Source organism: Poecilia latipinna, unplaced genomic scaffold, assembly GCF_001443285.1.
Source record: "Poecilia latipinna isolate Pla-1442-1.1 unplaced genomic scaffold, P_latipinna-1.0 Scaffold530, whole genome shotgun sequence".
In the NCBI taxonomy this organism is placed as follows: Eukaryota; Metazoa; Chordata; class Actinopteri; order Cyprinodontiformes; family Poeciliidae; genus Poecilia; species Poecilia latipinna.
Window position 1 is genome coordinate 179,651 of NW_015113146.1, and position 18,459 is coordinate 198,109.

Below are 18,459 nucleotides of genomic sequence, written 5' to 3' on the forward strand. Positions count from 1 at the left end.
GGAGAGATGGATGGATGGAGAGAAATAGCCTAAAGAAAAGCAGCTGAGGAGTCAAAGGACAGGAGGAATCGGCCGGCACACAGCAGGACGAGAGAAATGGCAAATTTTTCAGGCACCTGGAAAATGAAGAGCAGCGAGAATTTTGACGAGTTACTCAAAGCTCTGGGTGAGTGTGTTTAATGTTTTCTTTCATGTTTTTGTGTTTTAAGATGGATATGAAAAAAAAAAAACTGTAGCAAGCTTTGTTTGCTCAGTGATTAAACTGGAGAGATGAACTATTTACAGATTAAAGCTTTAATACAAGAAGTTTTTGCTGTATCAAAAATAAACTGTGCACATAAATGTTCTTTAGTATTTTACTTTTAACTCAAAATTCAAGATTTTTGTCACAATTAAATTATATTCTGAATAAAATCCGCAAGAAGCGAGACTCTGCCTGAAAAAATTTTAGAATGTTTTTGGTGTATGCATTAGTGGAAGTGAACTCTCGGAAAAAGTGGGAACGGACCAAAGCGGTCTCACATCTCGCTCCGTGTCTCCCTGACAGAGGGTTAATAGTTTTTCCTCCCATTTGGAGGACAGAATTTATCACAATCTACAGGAGAGTCAAACAAAGTCGACAGCATCAACATTCCTCCCTCTCATCACCTTGTGCTGTGATCTCCACATCTGCAGCATCTGCTGATGTTAATCTTACATGCAGCTGCTGATGGATCCTTTTTACCTTTCAAAAACAATAAAAAGATTAACTGAAAGTGATAGATTTTACTTTGGCATGGCTGCCTAAAACATGAAAGCTAATACAGGGGTAACGTTCCAGTTATTATGACTCAAAGGCAGCTCTAAGCAGGCAGGGTTTTAGCCCTGATTTAAAGAATATCAATGTTTTGGCTGCTTTGCAGTTTTCTGGAAGTTTGTTCCAGATTAGTGGAGAATTAAAACTGAATGAACTCATATTTTTTTCACCAGAGTTATAAAAGAAGAAGGCTTGAACTGAATTTTGTGTCTGAATCTCAGGCGTGAACGCCATGCTGAGGAAGGTTGCAGGGGCGGCTGCATCCAAACCCCATGTGGAGATAAAGCAGAGCGGTGACCACTTCTACATCAAGACCTCCACCACCGTACGCACCACGGAGATCAACTTCGTCGTAGGCGAGGAGTTCAATGAGGAGACGGTGGATGGCAGAAAGTGTAAGGTAAGTCAAAAACCAACTGGTGGCAAATCTAAACGGGCACCAACAGAAGTAAAAACTCACAAAAACGTATAAAAAATATAGGGTATGAAACTAAAATCTGCCCCTGAATACATCAAACATTAGTTTCCTTATTAGACTTTACAATAGAGCCACATTGAACTGGCAACGTTCAGATGCCTGGTAGTTGATTTTACTGCAGACAGGTGAAGCTGAAGGTGAAATTTCAGTAAAACGTCTTGAACTGAATATCTTCTGCAGAGTTTGGCCACGTGGGAGACGGAAAACAAGATTTACTGCAAACAGACTCTGCTGAGTGGGAACGGTCCAAAAACCTTCTGGAGCCGAGAACTCAAAGGGGAGGAACTCATTTTGGTAAGAGTTTACTTCAGATAGCAAAATGGTGAGAAAAAAAAACAAAAAAAAAACAAGAAAGGATCTGGTGTTTCAGGCAGTGATTACACTTTGAACTCTTCAGAATTGTCTCATTTATATAAAGCTCTTTTTGTTTGCTTTTCCTAATCTGCGGTTTTCAAACACACTCATCTTCTTAGTGATGGATTTCGACCAGAGTCTTAGACCAGATGTTTGGATGCTTCACAAAGTGTCAGACTTGGAAATGGCTGCCTTTATTCACAGCGGGACACAAAGCACAGGGTTTGGAAAAGGGAACGGTGTGCAGATTGTAGCAGGGGGAGATCATCATGTATTTTTATGTGATGAAATATGCAGCAATGCAGAAGATGTTGTCTTTGATCAGGTCCAAAAGCAGAAGTATTGGTTAGGGGTTGTTGTTGTGATACGATTCACCTACCTAATCGTTAGTAATCACAGTGACCTCCTACAAATCCTTTTTAGCTGTAGCTGCATAGTCTCGCACTACTAACTGTAGCAAATACCAACTTTAACTGTTTAAAACAAAAGAAAACATTTTTTATAAGTTTATAAATGTTTTCTACAAAATCACCGGCAGCACACCTGTTTGTACTGCTAATGACTCCAACCAAAAAGAAATTAATAAGTGTTATTGAGGGAGTTGGGAATTTAGTAGATCTATAAATGCATATTTTAAATGCTCATGTCATTTAAGTTCGACAGATGTGTGTTGTTCTTCATAAGTAATATGATACCAGCTGCAAATGGCTTCATTTAACTTAAAAATATAACATGTCCAAAACGTATGAGTTCATTCAGGTAATCCAACACAAAAGTGAAATACCTGTCCTAAATCATTACAACCTGTGTGATAGTTTTTGGGTGTTCATTTCTCATAACTTTGATGATTATGGCTTTCAGGTAATAAACACCCAAACATGAGTTTCTGAGAAAATTAGAATATTACATAAAACCAATAAAAAAATAGATTTTTTTTTTCCCACACAGAAATGCCATGTTATGCCTTTGCTAGATGGCTAACTTAACAGTTGTATAACCGACAGTCAATGATATCTTCCATGAGGAGAGTAACAAAACATCACTACCAAAGACGCTTAGCTGAATCCAAGCACTTTAATGGAAAATTCAGTGGAAGGTAAAGTCTTTAATTGAGGATGTAATCTGGGTTATAACTGTTGCATTTCCTGTGATAAGACACTCCTGAATGAGAAACAATGTCAGAACCTTTAATATCGTCTTTTCAGAGGCAAAGTTTCTTTCATTTGTAGATGAGCAAAAAAATGAGACTAGTTTGATGTCCACGGTGAAGTTTCCAGTCATTGATGATTGGTGATTTTATGTCACCTTTTTGAATTGGTCTGCTGTGTTTCTCAAGTCCCCAACAGAACAGTCATCTATCAGGGAATTAATGAGAGCTTCATCTTTTCATTTTCATCACAAGCTTTATGGAAATGTTTGTATTTTCCTGTGGGAAAATGCGATCAATACCTGACCAAAAGTATCAATACCTGCTTAAGACCATGATGTCACTGTGTTTGACTGGTCTGCATACTGGCTTGACATAAACCCTGCCTAAATCTCTGATCAACAACTGAGCATGGGTATTCAGTATGTGGATTTATCTTTCAGCAGCACATTCCAGTACTTAAAATTATATTTTATTGATTTTATCTACTATTTTAACTTGCATTTTCATTTTCTGAGTGCAATAGAGGTCAAAGGGAGCAAAAATAAACACTAGAAATGTATCAGTATGAATGTAGTGAATGAACATCAAACTAAAACAATGGGACTGTTTTTTTTTTTTTTTTTGTTTGTTTTTTGGATTCTAACAATCAGATTTCCCTGCAAATGTATCTTTACAAAAAGATACATTTTAGTTCTTTCCAAATTACAGAGGAAGTTTTATGTAAAGAAAAATGTGAAGGAAACAACTGTGAGAAGTGAAAAGAAGTTCATTCATTAACAAAAACCATGTCAGTTCCAGGAAGTGTTTTGAAATCTCACAGCAAATTGAAAATGCCATTCATCTATCCTTTCCCCATCTCAGATTGTTCATAAACATTCCTTCATAAGCAAGGCATGTGTTAACAGAGCTTTATGATTTTATTTCCAAGGAAAACAAAAACCATTCAGTTTTCTCATGACTTCTATAAAGAAGCACTTTGAAAAGATTGAAAGTCTCGCAGACATATGTTTGTTGTTGCATTCCTCCTATCATTTCATGGCCTTGGATCCATCAGAAACACGTCTGCTTCCAGATCCCGCCTTAAAAAAAGATCTTGTGAGAAACGTATAAACATCTGTTCTGGGTTTACCGACCAGATGGACATGAAAAAAAAAAAAAAAAAAACACACTAAAGCGAGACAGAAAAGGCTGTCTGATTTGGCATGGATGGAGATCTCTGTGTGGACACTGACTCACCTCTGCAGAGAGGCAATCAGGGAAACATTTGGGAGAGGCAGCAATTTGGACTGAATGTAGGTTTTCAGATGTGACAGAAAGATTTCTTCTCTCTAAATGTGTTTTTGTTTAAGACAAGGGTGTGTTTGTCTGTTCATGTTGGAGTGATAGACTATAATCTGATAGGCATGTTGGAATTGAATCGTTTGGGGGAGAGGGAAAGAAAATAATTTCACCATAATAAGAGGACCACAAATGTAAGAACAGAGGCCAGACAGATTCCCTGAACGTAGGAAGGTTGGGTGTGCAGGCTCGGATGGTTAAAATAATTTAAAAAAATAATAATTACTCTCATTTTAATTACCTAAATAAACTACGAAATGCCAGTTTCAACGCAGAATAATTTGGATGTTTTGTAGGTGTTTAAGGTGGAAACAGTCAATTTCCTAAATACAAAACAGTGAAAAGGACAAAAAAAAATAAAATAAAATAAAAAAACAGGGGTTAAGGTGTAACCTGATATATTTCAATATGAATTTATATGAAGGCATACAAATTGCAAGCTATTATACTTCAGACTTTTTGAGTTCTTGCAGAAACTCATAAAAAGAAAGGAGGATAAACAAATCAAAAACTATGCTTTCATTTTCTTTAATGATTCTGTTTGTGTTGAAAAAAAAAGAATTTATAAGTCAGATATTATAAATCAGAATTGGAATTTCCAAAGATTGGAAAAGCCACAGCATTGTAGCTGCCATATGAAGCACATAAAAATGATGTTTGTGTATTCTTGGACAAATAGTCATTCTGCAAACCACTTAGATCAACATCAGCTTTCAAATGAACAACTCATAAAAGAAGCTGGCTATTAAAAAGAACTTTCTTCAAGGTTTAAATACTCTTTGTTGCAAGCGCAACTAAAGAGTAAAAATATGAAATGGACTTAAAATGGCACAACCAGCCATTTGATTTCTGGAAAAAAAATGAACAAGCATCAGGGTTCAGTTAAGATTGGCGTTCAACAGAGCAGCAATAAATTTCTATTATTTATTATTCTTTGAATTGAACAGAATTGTGTGGAAGCCAGATCTAAATCTTGGGAGACTTTTTTTTTCCCCCTGCAGGAAAGAGAGCAGATCCGTTAGATTAATCTCCGACTCTAAACCAGACACAGATCAAATGCAATTATCAGTGGCAGCAAAATTATTTAGACCAAAATGTACATTTTTAGAGTTATCATTCTAGCAAAAACTGTCATTCTACCACTGTAGAAAAAGCATTGGTTTTGTCAGCTGATGGTGACATAATGGTTTCCACTCAGAGAGGTCGCTGCCTGATGAACAAAATGACCATTGAAGGGATTCCTGAGGGGGGAAAGGGGAAACTAGTCTTTTCTATGCAAGCAACTTTGCATGCATTTTGCTCATATTTTGAGTTCAAATGTATTCTGAATTAAATTATCTGAAGAACTAAAACAAAATAATCCCCTTTATCTATTTAATAGGAAGCCAGGTGAATCTGGCCTGAATGAGGGGATGCAGCGCTGCATTCTCCTCACTGATGAATGGCGCTAATGAACCCTGATGTTACCTCCAGTCAATGACATCACACCCCTCTGCCAGATGGAGTTGTCACGGCTCAATTAAATCCCCCTCCAACCGTTCTCCCCCACCCCCCATCCTCCCTCTCCGCACCGCCTGGGGTAATGACACGTACTGTTGCTCTAAGCCTTTTTCTGCAACACTCCCTAAGAAGCCCATAAATCTCTGGCGCTCCGCTGTTTCACTTGTTTTACTCCAGACAACAAAACATGTGATGAAGAATGCAAACCTGACAGCTGCCGTGCTTAATTAAAGTCGATTTAAATAACAAAGGCCTCTGCTACTGTCTGCCTGTGTGTTGGAGGACAGGTTTTAAAAAGAGCTTTGTCCATTATGGAAATTTCAGGATCGAACCTGTAAATTAACCAACAACAGGGGAGCAGCAGAGTTTAAAAATGCGGCTCAACTTTTTGAACTGATCTGATAAATGTGTTTTGATGGTGAGGAGATTTAAGATCAGGAATGGATGAATATATCACAGTTGGACATGTTGACCGAAATAAAACATTTTCTTTCTTAGCAGGAGGTTTTGACAATAAAACATCCCACATGATGGAAACGCTTTGGGTGTGGTGCTGTGAAGAATCGGCTCATTTACCCATTTTTATTATGCCTGTCTGACATAAAAAAAAGAAAAAGAAATGGTTTTAAATTATACACAGCAAAAACACAACACTCTTACCATGTATTTTTTTTTTTACTAAGTACTAGTTCCACTGCCACAGTTACATCACATATAACTGACCAACCTGAAGCAGATCCTCAGCTAAGTCTTCATATCAGCTCTAGTCTGATCCATTAAAAGAGGAGTTTTGTTTTTTCCTCTGGTTATTCCTGACTTTGGTTTCCTCCAAAAAGTATGAGATCCTTTTATCAGAACAGCATAACATGTCCCACATTTCTTTATTTTCCCCTCTGTTTAACTTTTTCCATCAAGCAAGTTGTTCTTTTTTTATTAGATTTTTCAGAGAGGGATAGACAGTCATTAGCATTTATGTTTGCTGTCTTCACCCTTAAATAAGGTTAAATTGTTCTACAGCTCATACATTTTTCCTAAAAACACTGATCTGGTTAGGAGATGTAGGACTGCTATTATTCTGGACCACAGCTGTTCTTATCTATGCTGATGGGTGCTTGTTAAAGGAATCCTGACAAACAAATATCAATTTACTGTGAAAATCATCTGTTTTACCTTCAAACTGGTTGTTCTGACTTGAAGGGAAATGTTTGGGAGAACTACTTTGAAGCACATGTAATGTCTTCCAAATTGAATAAGAATAAAGTTCCTAAAGATAAACAAAGGATATATCTAGGAAAGATGATAAAGTTGTTGTTCATTTTCCTTCCTCTCTCATTTCCTTTCAGATCTTTGGAGCAGACGATGTGATCTGTACGCGGATCTACGTACGAGCTCAGTAGACATCTCCGTTCCCCCAAATTAACTCACAACTGACACCCTGTTGATGTCTGAAATTTAGCGCCTTGCAAAAGTATATATAAACCACCAACTTTCTTTTTGACATTTTTTTGACTACAAGAAAAACTGACATTTTTGTGCTTGCGGATAATTGGGTAGTTAAAACAATACCAACTTTTCCAGTCTACAGAGTATTTTTGCCCTGTCTACATAGCATCCTCCAACATGACGATGCCATGTTTAACATAGTATTTAATTTGCTTAGTTTAGGTTCACGTGTCACATTTTGCATGAGGTATCATCTGTTCAGAGCACCTTCCTCTCTTCTGCCGTCTCCAACATGGCCTGTGGCAAACTGCTTTGGTTTCAACAACGGTTTTCGTCTCGCTGCTCTTCAGTGAAGGTCATATTCTTAGAGTGAACACCAAACAGATTGCAGTGCTGACAGATTCCCACACCTGAGCTGATCCTGTCTGGGTAGATCTGCAACTGTGCCGCTTTCCATTTTCAGATAATAGATCAAACGGTGCTCAATTTGATCTTCAAAATTTGGGTTTTCATTTCAGAAGCCAAGTCTACTTTTTCTACTACTAACCTGTCTTTAGCTTTATCCCTGATGTCTCTGGTTAGTATATCGTTTTTGAAAATAACACCCTCCCCTTGCTGTCACAAAACAATGTTAAAATTATACCCTTATCCCACCTTGAAGTGTTTTCTTGAAAGAGGCTAAAGAGGTTTGTGGCCATAATGTGACAAAATGTAAAATAGTTCAAGGAGTATGGATACTTTTGCAAGGCACTTTAACCTTGATGGTGTGCTGCATTTTTGTATAGCAACGTAAATTAGAAAGTTGATTTTTACTTTTTCTTGTGCATAATTTTGTGGTTTTGCTTTTTCTTCCCCTCCCCCCACAACAAAGGCAGAACTACCTGTTCTAATCTGAATAAAAATGCTGAACCCTCCATCCATTCTTCTGTACACACATATCCAATGGCGATGAAGAGAGTCTTTTAGGGCAGTTTTGGGTCGTCATATTTGGACTACAAGACTAAGTCGGAGTATCCAAGGGGAATCCCGACAAGAACATGGAGAAAGAGCTAAACCAAGATAAACAGTGCCACTAAAAACCAAGGCAAACGAGTTTCTGTCTACTCAAAGGATATTTTAATGGCAAACACCATACTAACACTCATGTACAACATCATATAAGTCAAGAGAAGTGACACATTAAAACAAGGTACAAACAATCTCTGTATGTACAATCGGCTCCCCCGGGACTTCCTCTGTAATTCTGTAACAAACACGGCAAATAGAAAAATAAAAACCCAGGTATTAAACTATTTCAAGATTGTCTGCAGCTGGTTATATTACTGACCGCTGCCTTTAGTGAACCTTCAGGAAAACAGACTGTCTAGGAAGTGATGCCTATGTTCATCTTAACTTCTCTGTGTCCCATGTAACATTTCATGTGTGAAATTAAATGATATTCTGTTGCACACATGTACAGTTTTAATGTGAGACTCTCACATTCCAGCATTAAATATGAAGGATTTCTCTCTTCCATCTAATCTCATCTAAAATATCAAAAACATTTCCAATTTTATTAAAAGGCAAAAAAAGGGCCAAAAAATGTCTTTTCAATGGGCATTCAATATCCACGTTTGTATTCCAGCAAGAAATACAGGTTAGCTTTAATAAACTATGACTCAAGAAATTATTGCTTGTATTTTTTTTATCCTTAAACTGTACACAATTCATAACGTTGACATTTACCCAAAGAGCTGTTGTTGACGGCAGACTATGAAAGGTAAAACTGAGTCCAGTTTTTTAGCGATCGTCTTGAGATATCACTGACCCTCCTGCACGGATTGTAAATATTTTTGAAAAGTTCATTAACAAGAAAAAGTTTGAAGTGCTGTTCAGACTCAGCTACATTCAATCATCCTAAAACTGTTGTCCTAAAAACCGACAATAGAAATGCACATAAAAGGGATCCAATTAAGTTATAAATGTGTAATTTTTCTCTCCATCTTTTTTTTTTTTTTTTTTTACTAAACAAAAACACTTTGGGAAGATGTTCAGCACACTAAAATTGAAAAAAAAAAAAAGGTTTGCAGATAACCTTTGGTAAAAAAAACAGTAAAATTTTGCCTTTTCTTGATAAAAGTCTTTGCATCTTCTGGCTAAATGTTGACACTCTATATATATTTTTATAAACTGTATGCTACACACCAATGACACCTGATAAAAAAAAAATCTAATTATAAACAACATATTTACAAGAAACATTTTTGGGCAATTATAAATTACTGTTCTTGACACACAGAGCTGACATGGTACTAATGTCGACCAGGTGCCAGAAATGTTGAATACATATTTTTTATACTGTATGTATAATGCATCGTTTTGCCTTCACCCCCAACTGGAAACATTCAAAGCCTAAAGAGGTTTACAGCCGGAGTTATGAACGGTTATGAACAGTTTTATCCTTCAGTTGTTTAGTTTTGGGGATGAGAATCTTAATTCAACTTTAGCTCAGATGAGAGCGAGAGAGCCGCTTCCTGTGTTTTTTTATCGAACATGTTAGCACTCTGATAGGTGGCTTTTTCCAATAAATTTGTTGCAGGATTTGCAGCAAAAATCTTGAACTAGAAAACAAACAAGTAAAAACCAATATCGTTTGGCAGCAGAGTCCAGTTTTGGAAGGTTGGAGAAAAAACAACAATTCACCTCTGGCAGTTTTGACATGTGCAGGCATTTAAGCTGTTTGAACTACAGTGTCCTGTACTGCACCCGGTACTTGTTGATGTTGAGATAGTGGAGAACTTCAGGGCTGCAGGTGGTGGTGCATGACAACAGTCCCTCTTCCGCATCTCCCATTAGCCATTTGTGAGTATTGGTGGCCATTTCAGGCGTCACGTGCTTCTGGGCCCAGAAGTCCAGCCAGGTCTGGAAGCGGCCGTGCAGATGTGTGTTCACCCGCTGGTGGGACTAAAGCCACACAAAAAAAGAGGGGGAGAAAAAAAAAAAAGCAAAAAGTACAGAAATTAGTTGAGAAATCGTCCAGTGACTAATTGGCCAATTTTCCACTTGATCTGCCCTGATCATCCAGGCTGCAACTGAAAATCTGTTTGTTTTTTAAAATCTGATCCTTGAACGAATCACAACCAGGAATAAACATAATTAACAATCAAACATGCATCGGCAGCACCAGACACATGTCTGATGCAACTTAATTATTTACTATAAAACAACACACACTGGCAGTGTTAGGGTTCAGCAGCCAGCGTTCCTTTTTGAACCTGAACTATTCAGAGGCATCAGAGCTCCTCATAAAACCCAGGCTGGAAACAAAAAGGGTCAGTCCTGCCTCAGCACACTTCATGCATCTGATTTGTGTTAAAGACATCAACTGAGTTCATGAGTTCCCTTGAAAATATTAAGTTGAACACAGCTGTTATTTATTCTGAAAAAAATCTTGAAGCAAAGAAAACTTTTATTCTGAAGTCTGGAGAAACAATTTGTGAACTATAATCTGTCTTGTGAAAGACTAAAAGTATGCAAAACACAGTCTACCAGTCTAGTTCCAGTGCTACCTTAGAGGAGTCGCTATGCCCAGTTCTTAACTGTATGTGTTTTGTACATTTTTGGCTTAATTACAAGTTATAATTTTGCAAGCTGATGGAAAATGACAAAAAACCCAGTAATTTTCATAATTTCTGTTCATCCGTAAAACTCACAAACCTTTTTCTCTCTCACAGAATCCCCATCTTATTGACCTAAACATATATAATTATTATTTTTGATCCATGTTTTTGGATCAAAAACACACTCACTGCTCTGAGTGTGTTGTTCTTTCAGAAAATTGCCTTTTTTGAATGTAATGATTAATAAATTTTCTCGATAATCAATTCTTCGCAATTAAATCGACTAATCACTTCTGCCCTAATGTAAAATCCATTCAGAAAGACTGAACAACTGTGTTCCAACTAAGAACTTTCTTGCTAAAAGACAACAGTGGTGATCTTATAAAAAACTAATTAGCTACAAATGAGTTTAAGACACACAAAGTCAATTGAGAATTAGCAGCACCACCTTGCTGTTAAAGGATCCGACAGCAATTAGCAACCGAGTGTAAACAATGATTACATTAATGATTATATTTAATTTAGTAGAAAAAAGAGAAAAGCTGCCTGTTCTCACCTGATGAGCTCTTGAAAGCGCAGTGTGTCTGTACATGTAGTCCTCTGACTTGCAGACGTAAACCATTTTGTAGGAGTTTAATTTGAACATGCACTCCATCTTCAGCTCACTGCTGCCATCCTGTGACTTGTCAGAGGAGCCTTTAGTGATGCGTTCTTGCTGCAGCTGCTCCCATCCTCTCTGGCATTTCCGTATCCGTCTCAGATTCCTTAACAGGAAAATACAAAAAACAATATTAGATTATATAAACAGACAGAATAGAGTAAAAAAAAAAATACTCTGAAATCTGTATCATACAAATTGATGAGTACAATTCTTTAAATCACTTTTTTTATATGTTGTTGACACAATATGCAGGCAAAAAAAAAAAATCATATTTTAGAAAACATAATTTTTCCAACCAACGCATTCCAACTCACCAAGTATCAGCTTTAATTTTTAGGGAGTCAAATCATTCGAGGGAAATGTGGATCTAAAGGAGCAGCAGAAGCACGAGTCGTAATAATTCTGCACTGTGCTCTTACTTTTTTGCACAGACATTGTTCAGATTTAAAAAATAAAATAAAAAAAAACTAAACAAGTGTTGATTGATCCCGTTTTTGTGCAGGAGCCAAAACAAATGCAATTATTCATCCCACTGGAATCAAGGTTTTAAATGTGTACTTACCGCTGAGGGGATAGATGAGTGAGGACGGAAGCCGTGAAGCATTTTTTTGCATTCAGGGCTCCACTTAAAAGACATGACAGTGAGGCCAATTTATAAAATAAACTGTTGAAGAGAAACACTAGAAAACTGCTGCCTGACATATACATATCTGAAATATGTATTGAGAAGGATGAAACGTGACGATGGAAACAGAACTTTAGGAATTTCCCTCCCATTGGGAATCTATGCAATGACTTATTTCTTTAATCAAATATGCTAGCAATCCCCTCCACATTTGATGGTACGGAGGAAAAGAAAAAAGATGGCTCCGATGAAAAATTATAGCCAAGAACCAGTGAGTTGAGAAAAAAACACAACAGTGAGTGATTTTTTTGTGCTCAAAAGAATGAAAAACAGCAGAAATAACAGATTTCAGAGGCAACATTCCATCTTTCTAGCGTCAGGAAAGAAACGACTATGAACAAATAATTTAAACATCCATTTTATTAAACCCTATTTTTCTGTACAGATTTTTCAGACCATTTGTTTTACCAACATTTTTTTTTCTATAAAACAAACAAAAAGATTACAATAATCATTATTCTTTGACAGAGATGAAAAATATATTCCCAAAAGCTGCAACTGTGGTGTGTGATTTACCCCAGCAGACCCAGGGGTAAGAACATCCGGCCATTTAAAGTTGCTAACAGATGTCAAATACAACACTGTATACAATCACAAACAAAGAGTATGACAAGATTAAAAAAATGACCTCGCTATTCCTAGATTTTAGATTTGAGTTAAGATAGTAAAGTTAATAGTTTGGTCTCTCAACATTAGAAGAACTAAAGAGAAACTTTAATTTAACTTGAACATTAGGAAATCAGCCAGAAAACTAACCGGTGCATCTCTCATTGAATTGCAAAGTGAAAAATCCAACTCATTCCTCCTTTTCTTTTAAAAAGTAAAAAAGTTTCAACTTAATATATTTTTAAAAGTCCTTCATAATAAATAAGATTTCTGTTAAAAAATAAAGTAAATAAATTAATAAGTAGATTTTTTTTTTTTCTAAAACGATGACCAAATAAAGTGCAATCTCCCATGAAAGGCAGTGTTCATCTTTAGAAGTGAAAACAACACTAAGAACTCAACCGCTACGCTCTGGTAAACTCTGAACTCCTGCAACCCGTGTGGTTCTCTTACTAAAACAGTAGAGCTTACAATGTCCACATTATATTTGATTGTAAAAAGCTCTGCATGTCTGGCCTTGCACTTATCTCTGGTAAGGAGTTGTTTTTGGCGGCTCGTTTGACATGTTGTAAAATGATGCAACGAGAGCCTCAGAGCAAAGTCTGATGAGCACAGACAGGAGGGAGACATGTCTGGAGTCTCACCTGGGGAGGAAAACTGGTTTCTGGGCCAAATGCTCACGTAGCTCCGGAGAAGCAGAATCTGAGTTCAGGTACCTGCTCACGTAGTCTGACCATTTCTGTGAAGAAAAAGAGGAGAAAACAAAATGAAAAAATGAGGACAAATTACACATATACAGCCTTATTTTTTTTGGCTCCAAATTCTTAATTTGTATTGTCCCATTTTAGAATATTATGGACAAAAAAATACATAGAATCCAAAAATGGCTGACGATTTAAATTATTTGAAAACTCAGACATTACACCAAAAAAAAAAAGGAAGAAAAAAAATCTGCATGCAGATATCTTTGTATCTCTGTAAAGATGACTTCCTTGAGCCAGAATAAAAATGCAACACCATAGTGATGAATATTAGCTGATCCGATACTGATGTTGGAAATCTGTAAAATATCAGCCAAAAAAAGATTATTAGATTTTATGGGCCTGCATCTATAATCCTTGATATTGGTTAATAAATGGGTTGGCTGTTCTCATACCTATTGTTGTTGACTATTGTTATGTTTGACTAATATCACCTGATCAAGCCATTCTAAGATTCCAAAATACAAAAGAAATAATAAAAGTATGCATGATTCATGCTGATATCGCACCGAGTCAATATCAGTATTGTCCCGTACTCAAATCTGCAATACCGGTATCGAAGTGAAAACGTTGCATCGGGACACTCCTAGTACCTAACATCATCTGCAAACTGGGATCTTGGCATGTAGATTGCATTTGCATGGACAGATCAGTAATATAATTACTGCCATGACACACAACTCATCTCTCAGCTTTCAAGAAAGTTTAACTGGTGAATGTTCTGATTAGAGTGCAGATCAATACACAATACTCAGCAGTCAAAATGTGATTTTTTTAAAAATACGTATCCACTTGCCAACCTGCAGATTAACATGAAGAGTGAATTTTTTTAAAAAAAAGAAGAAGCCTAATCTTTTTGATTCCTACTTCTGCATCTGTTGGCTCATCAGAGTTCTCCTCTTCTGTGTCCAGCAGCTCCATCGCCACGCTCACAGATCCTCGGTTCTTCGTGAACATCAGCTGTGCAAAACAGCAGCAGTCAGTGGCTAACCTCCTATAAGATCTGCTGTACAATCCTTTTTAATATGCTGTTTGATACCTTGAAGCAGTTTTCATCTGTCATCAGCTGCTCCGCTTTCCGCTGGTAGGCCCCCTCTGCTGTAGCTCTGGACGTCTGTGTAGAAATAGCGCCCCCTGTAGCTTTTTTGGCACTTTCAGTCAGGTACATGTCCGTTACACGCATGCATATGTCATCGGTGACGAGGTGCTGGAGCTGAAAACACATTGGTTTTAGTATGCAACACATTTCTCAAGTCAAACATTAACTATAAACAACAACAAGGGAAAAAAAAGAACATTTAAAGGGAAAAAAAAGAACATTTCTTTCTGCAGGGTTTTTTGTAGTACTGACCTGCCGGACAATGCTCTGGATCAGCTTGTCCATGGTGAAGGCGATGTAGGCGTGGATGGTAAACATTTCCCTCAGGGAGTCCTCGTACTGAGCCGGCTCCATGTTCCCATCCAGAAGATTTCGCACCATTTCCAGAAACACGGAGTAGTAGTCTTCAACATCAACATCCACTGCAGACGCAAAACAACATGGACACTGAGTTACTTGGGTGTAGGCTGTAATATAAGCTGCACCATAACGGAGTAGGGAAATCATTAGTTACGCTCAGATCTTAAAAAAAGAGTTGTAAAAAAAATGCATTTCATTTTTAAGTTTGCTTCTTATATGTTAAAATTTTGTCAAACATTTTTTTAAAGAGTTCTAAGATATAAAGATAATTTTTATTCAGTCCATATAATTATAAAATATTACACAACTTTTGAAAAATTGTAAACACTATTTTTTTAGCAGCTGTATATATTTTTTCGTGAATATCTACTAGAAGAAAAACAGATCTTTAAAAAAAAAGTTGTATTTTTTGTGTTAATCTGTTGTGGGAATTAAATGCAACTGCTTCATGAAAAAACTGAAAAATAGCTAAGATTAACCATTTATTGGCACCTACGACCAAATATTTACTGCAAACAGAAGTAAAAAGTTAAACGTCTGAAAGATTTGGTTCATGTCTACTTTAAAACAATCTGATGTTCAATAAAATGATTTTACCTTCTAATAAACGGAACTGGGAATAAAATAATTTCAGGAAAGCATGCAATCTCAACATTGTTGAATATCATAATGTTTAAGAATGCTGTGAGCATTAGCAAACTTAAGTGGACTGAAGATATAGAAGCTCTGTGTGAGTTAGATAAGAGTGCTAAAGATAAAGTTTAAAACTCGTTCTTACTCGGCTCTTTCATCTTCAGCTGGATGGCTGGGTTTTCGTTCTTGTCTCTTTTCAGGCCCAGCACTTCCTTTTCCCACTCTCGCTCGCGGGTTTCCTCCTCAATCTGTTTCTCGGCCTGCCCGTAGATCCGCAGCAAACGGGAGCAGAGGATGTGATGAAGGCGGAAGAACACATACCAATAGTTGTTCACAAAAAACAGGTTGTAAACGTCATCTGTGCCACGCAGTTTTTGAGCTGCCGTGTTGGAGAACAAGAGCTTGGATTTGGATGGGCTGCGGCCTGGCAGGCCGTTGTGCTTCTTGGGGCCGTCTTGGTTCGTCTCCATCTCTTCTTCTTCCTCTTCCTCCTCTTCCTCCAGGTCGGAGAGCTCGCCACGTCGCGCAAACAGAAGGTCGGGGATGAAATGATTGATGATCTGTTTGATCTTGAACTTGTCTTCTTTCTGAATGCCCACTTGTCTTTTGACGTGATGAATGATGAGAGCGGCGGCATCCTCCAGGATCTGGCTGTCGTCGTAGGTCTGAGTCATGTGGGGGCCGCTCGGGGGCGGGGCGGCGGTTTCCTCCGAGGCGCGCTCCTGGCGCTACAGGACACAGCAGAGAAAACTTAAGTCAGTTCTGAAGTTTTTCATTTACGTTTTGTAGAAGGTAACAAACATAAATGACAATTTCACAACTCTAGTTTCCCTCTGCTGTAAAATGTAATTTTTACACATACACTCCTGAATTTTAAAAATAGGAATCTGGTGGAGAAGTTTGAATTTATCGTGGTATTTTTTTTTTAATTCTCACAAGTTCAAATGCAAAACACATCAGTGACTGAAGTACAAGAATAATTAATACTACAGTGGTAAAATCAATACTTTAGTTTCAGATTCCCTCTTGAAATCTGATTTTATTTTTTCATTATGGTTTATCAACTTTACCTAAAAAAAAATCTGTTTTGATTTGCTCTCAAATGAATATTATTTTGCATTTTGTTTATCTAGGAAAAATGCACACAAATCATGTTACTATGTTGTAAAAGTTTTCTGCAGATACTTATAAACTTTGTACACATTCTATCCAATGTTTGAACAAAATAATTAAAACGGGGAAAAAAACACAAAAACGTCTTAAACTCAGAAGTTTGACGATTTATCAAGCATAATCAAACAATATCTGTATCAGTATTGTTATTGCCGATGCGGTTTCTGCATTTACTTGATATCAGTTTGATACCAAATTAATATGCAGTATCGCACACCTCTAGTTTCAGTAACATATAGAGTTGATTATGCCAACAATAAAAACCTCCAAAATAATTGTAATCAAGTACACATAGAATAAAAATCATTAAAATTACTCACATCTTCATATAGCATCTCAATTTCATTAAGTAAAGACTTGGAGCGCAGCACTTTGGTGTCATTCTGTTTGAAGTTTATGCCTTGGTGGTCGAGTGACTTCAAGTAGTATTTCTCGTTCTGTTCCCGCCAGATTTTGTTGAACCCTCTCTGTGCTTCTTTCCACTCTTCTTCCTTCATTTTTAACCTGAACAGGTGATGAGATGCGTTAGGATCCATGGGGCTACGGCATGTTGGGGAAGTTAAAAGAGAGACCGTTACCTTTTCAGAACGATGGGTACAGACACGGCGGGGTTTCTCTTGAGGCCGTCAATGATGTCGGGAGCTTTGTCTCCATATATCCTCTGAATGGCTTTGCGATGAATGACCTCAGAAGAGCCGCCCATCGTGTTGTCCAACCTGAATCGCAGCTGCTCCTCAGCCGACATGCGGGAGAGCCTCTTTTGCACCGTCTCCAGGGCTCGTATTGTGGCGAGGTTGTTTTCCAACACAATGTCCAGCTGCAGAGAATACAGTGAAAATACATTTGCTCTTTTAAAAGTGTCAAGTTGTCCCTGGTTACCCAGACGTCAAATTGAACAGAAAAAAAAAAAATGTTTTCCATGCTCCCTCCCCCCCCAAGTTACAATTACAAACCTCAAAGCCTTTTATTGTGATTCTATGTGACGGCACAATACAAAGCATATCCTACCCACAAAATGCTATTTATGGAGGAAAAGTAACTTCACTCAAATAGTAGAGGTAGCATCATGCTGTGGGAATGCCTTTCTTCAGCAGAGACAAGGGGATTGGTCAAAGTTGGCTATAGAATGGCTAAAGCAGAAATATAGGGCAATACTGGAAGAAAACGTTCCCCAATTTTCACACACACAAAAAAAAAAAACATTTGAAACTATTATCCAATCAATGTGTTTAGCCCTTTAGGATGAGAGATGTTGGCACATATTTTATTCACTGAGCCTGCTGAGATCCATGTCACCTTTGGTTTTGCAATGACAGTTCTATTTTATCATCTTAAAATGACGTGCTACCTCGTGTTGGTCCTTCTCACACAACCCCAATAAAACACATACAAGGTTGCTAAGAGACAGAATGTGACACTGAACCAGATATGCAAAAGACCAGAATGATTATTCCTCACCTCAAAGCGCTCATCTTCACATCTGTAAATATGCTCCTCATACTGAGTCTTCTTGGAGCTCACGAATGTGGAATCCTCCGACCAGGATGGAAAAGACACCCATGTATCATTCAAAACCTAAAACAAAGAATTTAATTCAGATTGAAAGATAACGGATCAACTAATTTCATTCATTTAATTTCTTATTCTGATCAGTAGACATTTTGTCACACAGAAAAGAAAAAAAAAGTTGAATATCTAAATATATCTGACTGCAATGACTCAGATTTAAGATACACAAGAGTCCCCCCCCCCCCCCCCCCGGCTTTTTGGCAACATGGAGGGTATTATTTAATACTTTTTCCACCCTCCTCCACAGTGTTTCT

General features: G+C 37.4%; 2 protein-coding genes across 3 annotated transcripts in view; one reads left to right on the forward strand and one right to left on the reverse strand.

Annotated features, from left to right (window-relative positions):
- Positions 1 to 8,117, forward strand: LOC106952615 (cellular retinoic acid-binding protein 1). Its single transcript, XM_015040839.1, has 4 exons — positions 1 to 166; positions 1,018 to 1,196; positions 1,455 to 1,568; positions 6,960 to 8,117. Exons 1-4 carry the CDS (start codon positions 97 to 99, stop codon positions 7,011 to 7,013), a joined length of 417 nt encoding a protein of 138 aa, XP_014896325.1. The 5' UTR covers positions 1 to 96; the 3' UTR covers positions 7,014 to 8,117.
- LOC106952614 (paired amphipathic helix protein Sin3a-like) overlaps positions 7,114 to 18,459 on the reverse strand; it is a 20,622-nt gene continuing 9,276 nt past the window's right edge. For both annotated transcript variants that reach the window (XM_015040837.1, XM_015040836.1), the window contains exons 12-21: positions 18,095 to 18,211; positions 17,215 to 17,453; positions 16,957 to 17,140; positions 15,609 to 16,191; positions 14,723 to 14,892; positions 14,411 to 14,584; positions 14,239 to 14,331; positions 13,255 to 13,349; positions 11,215 to 11,422; positions 7,114 to 10,002 (exon numbers count right to left, since the gene is read on the reverse strand). In XM_015040837.1, the coding sequence (XP_014896323.1) occupies positions 9,784 to 10,002; positions 11,215 to 11,422; positions 13,255 to 13,349; positions 14,239 to 14,331; positions 14,411 to 14,584; positions 14,723 to 14,892; positions 15,609 to 16,191; positions 16,957 to 17,140; positions 17,215 to 17,453; positions 18,095 to 18,211 (2,082 nt within the window). In that variant the 3' untranslated portion in view covers positions 7,114 to 9,783. The remainder of the gene's footprint in view (positions 10,003 to 11,214; positions 11,423 to 13,254; positions 13,350 to 14,238; positions 14,332 to 14,410; positions 14,585 to 14,722; positions 14,893 to 15,608; positions 16,192 to 16,956; positions 17,141 to 17,214; positions 17,454 to 18,094; positions 18,212 to 18,459) is intronic.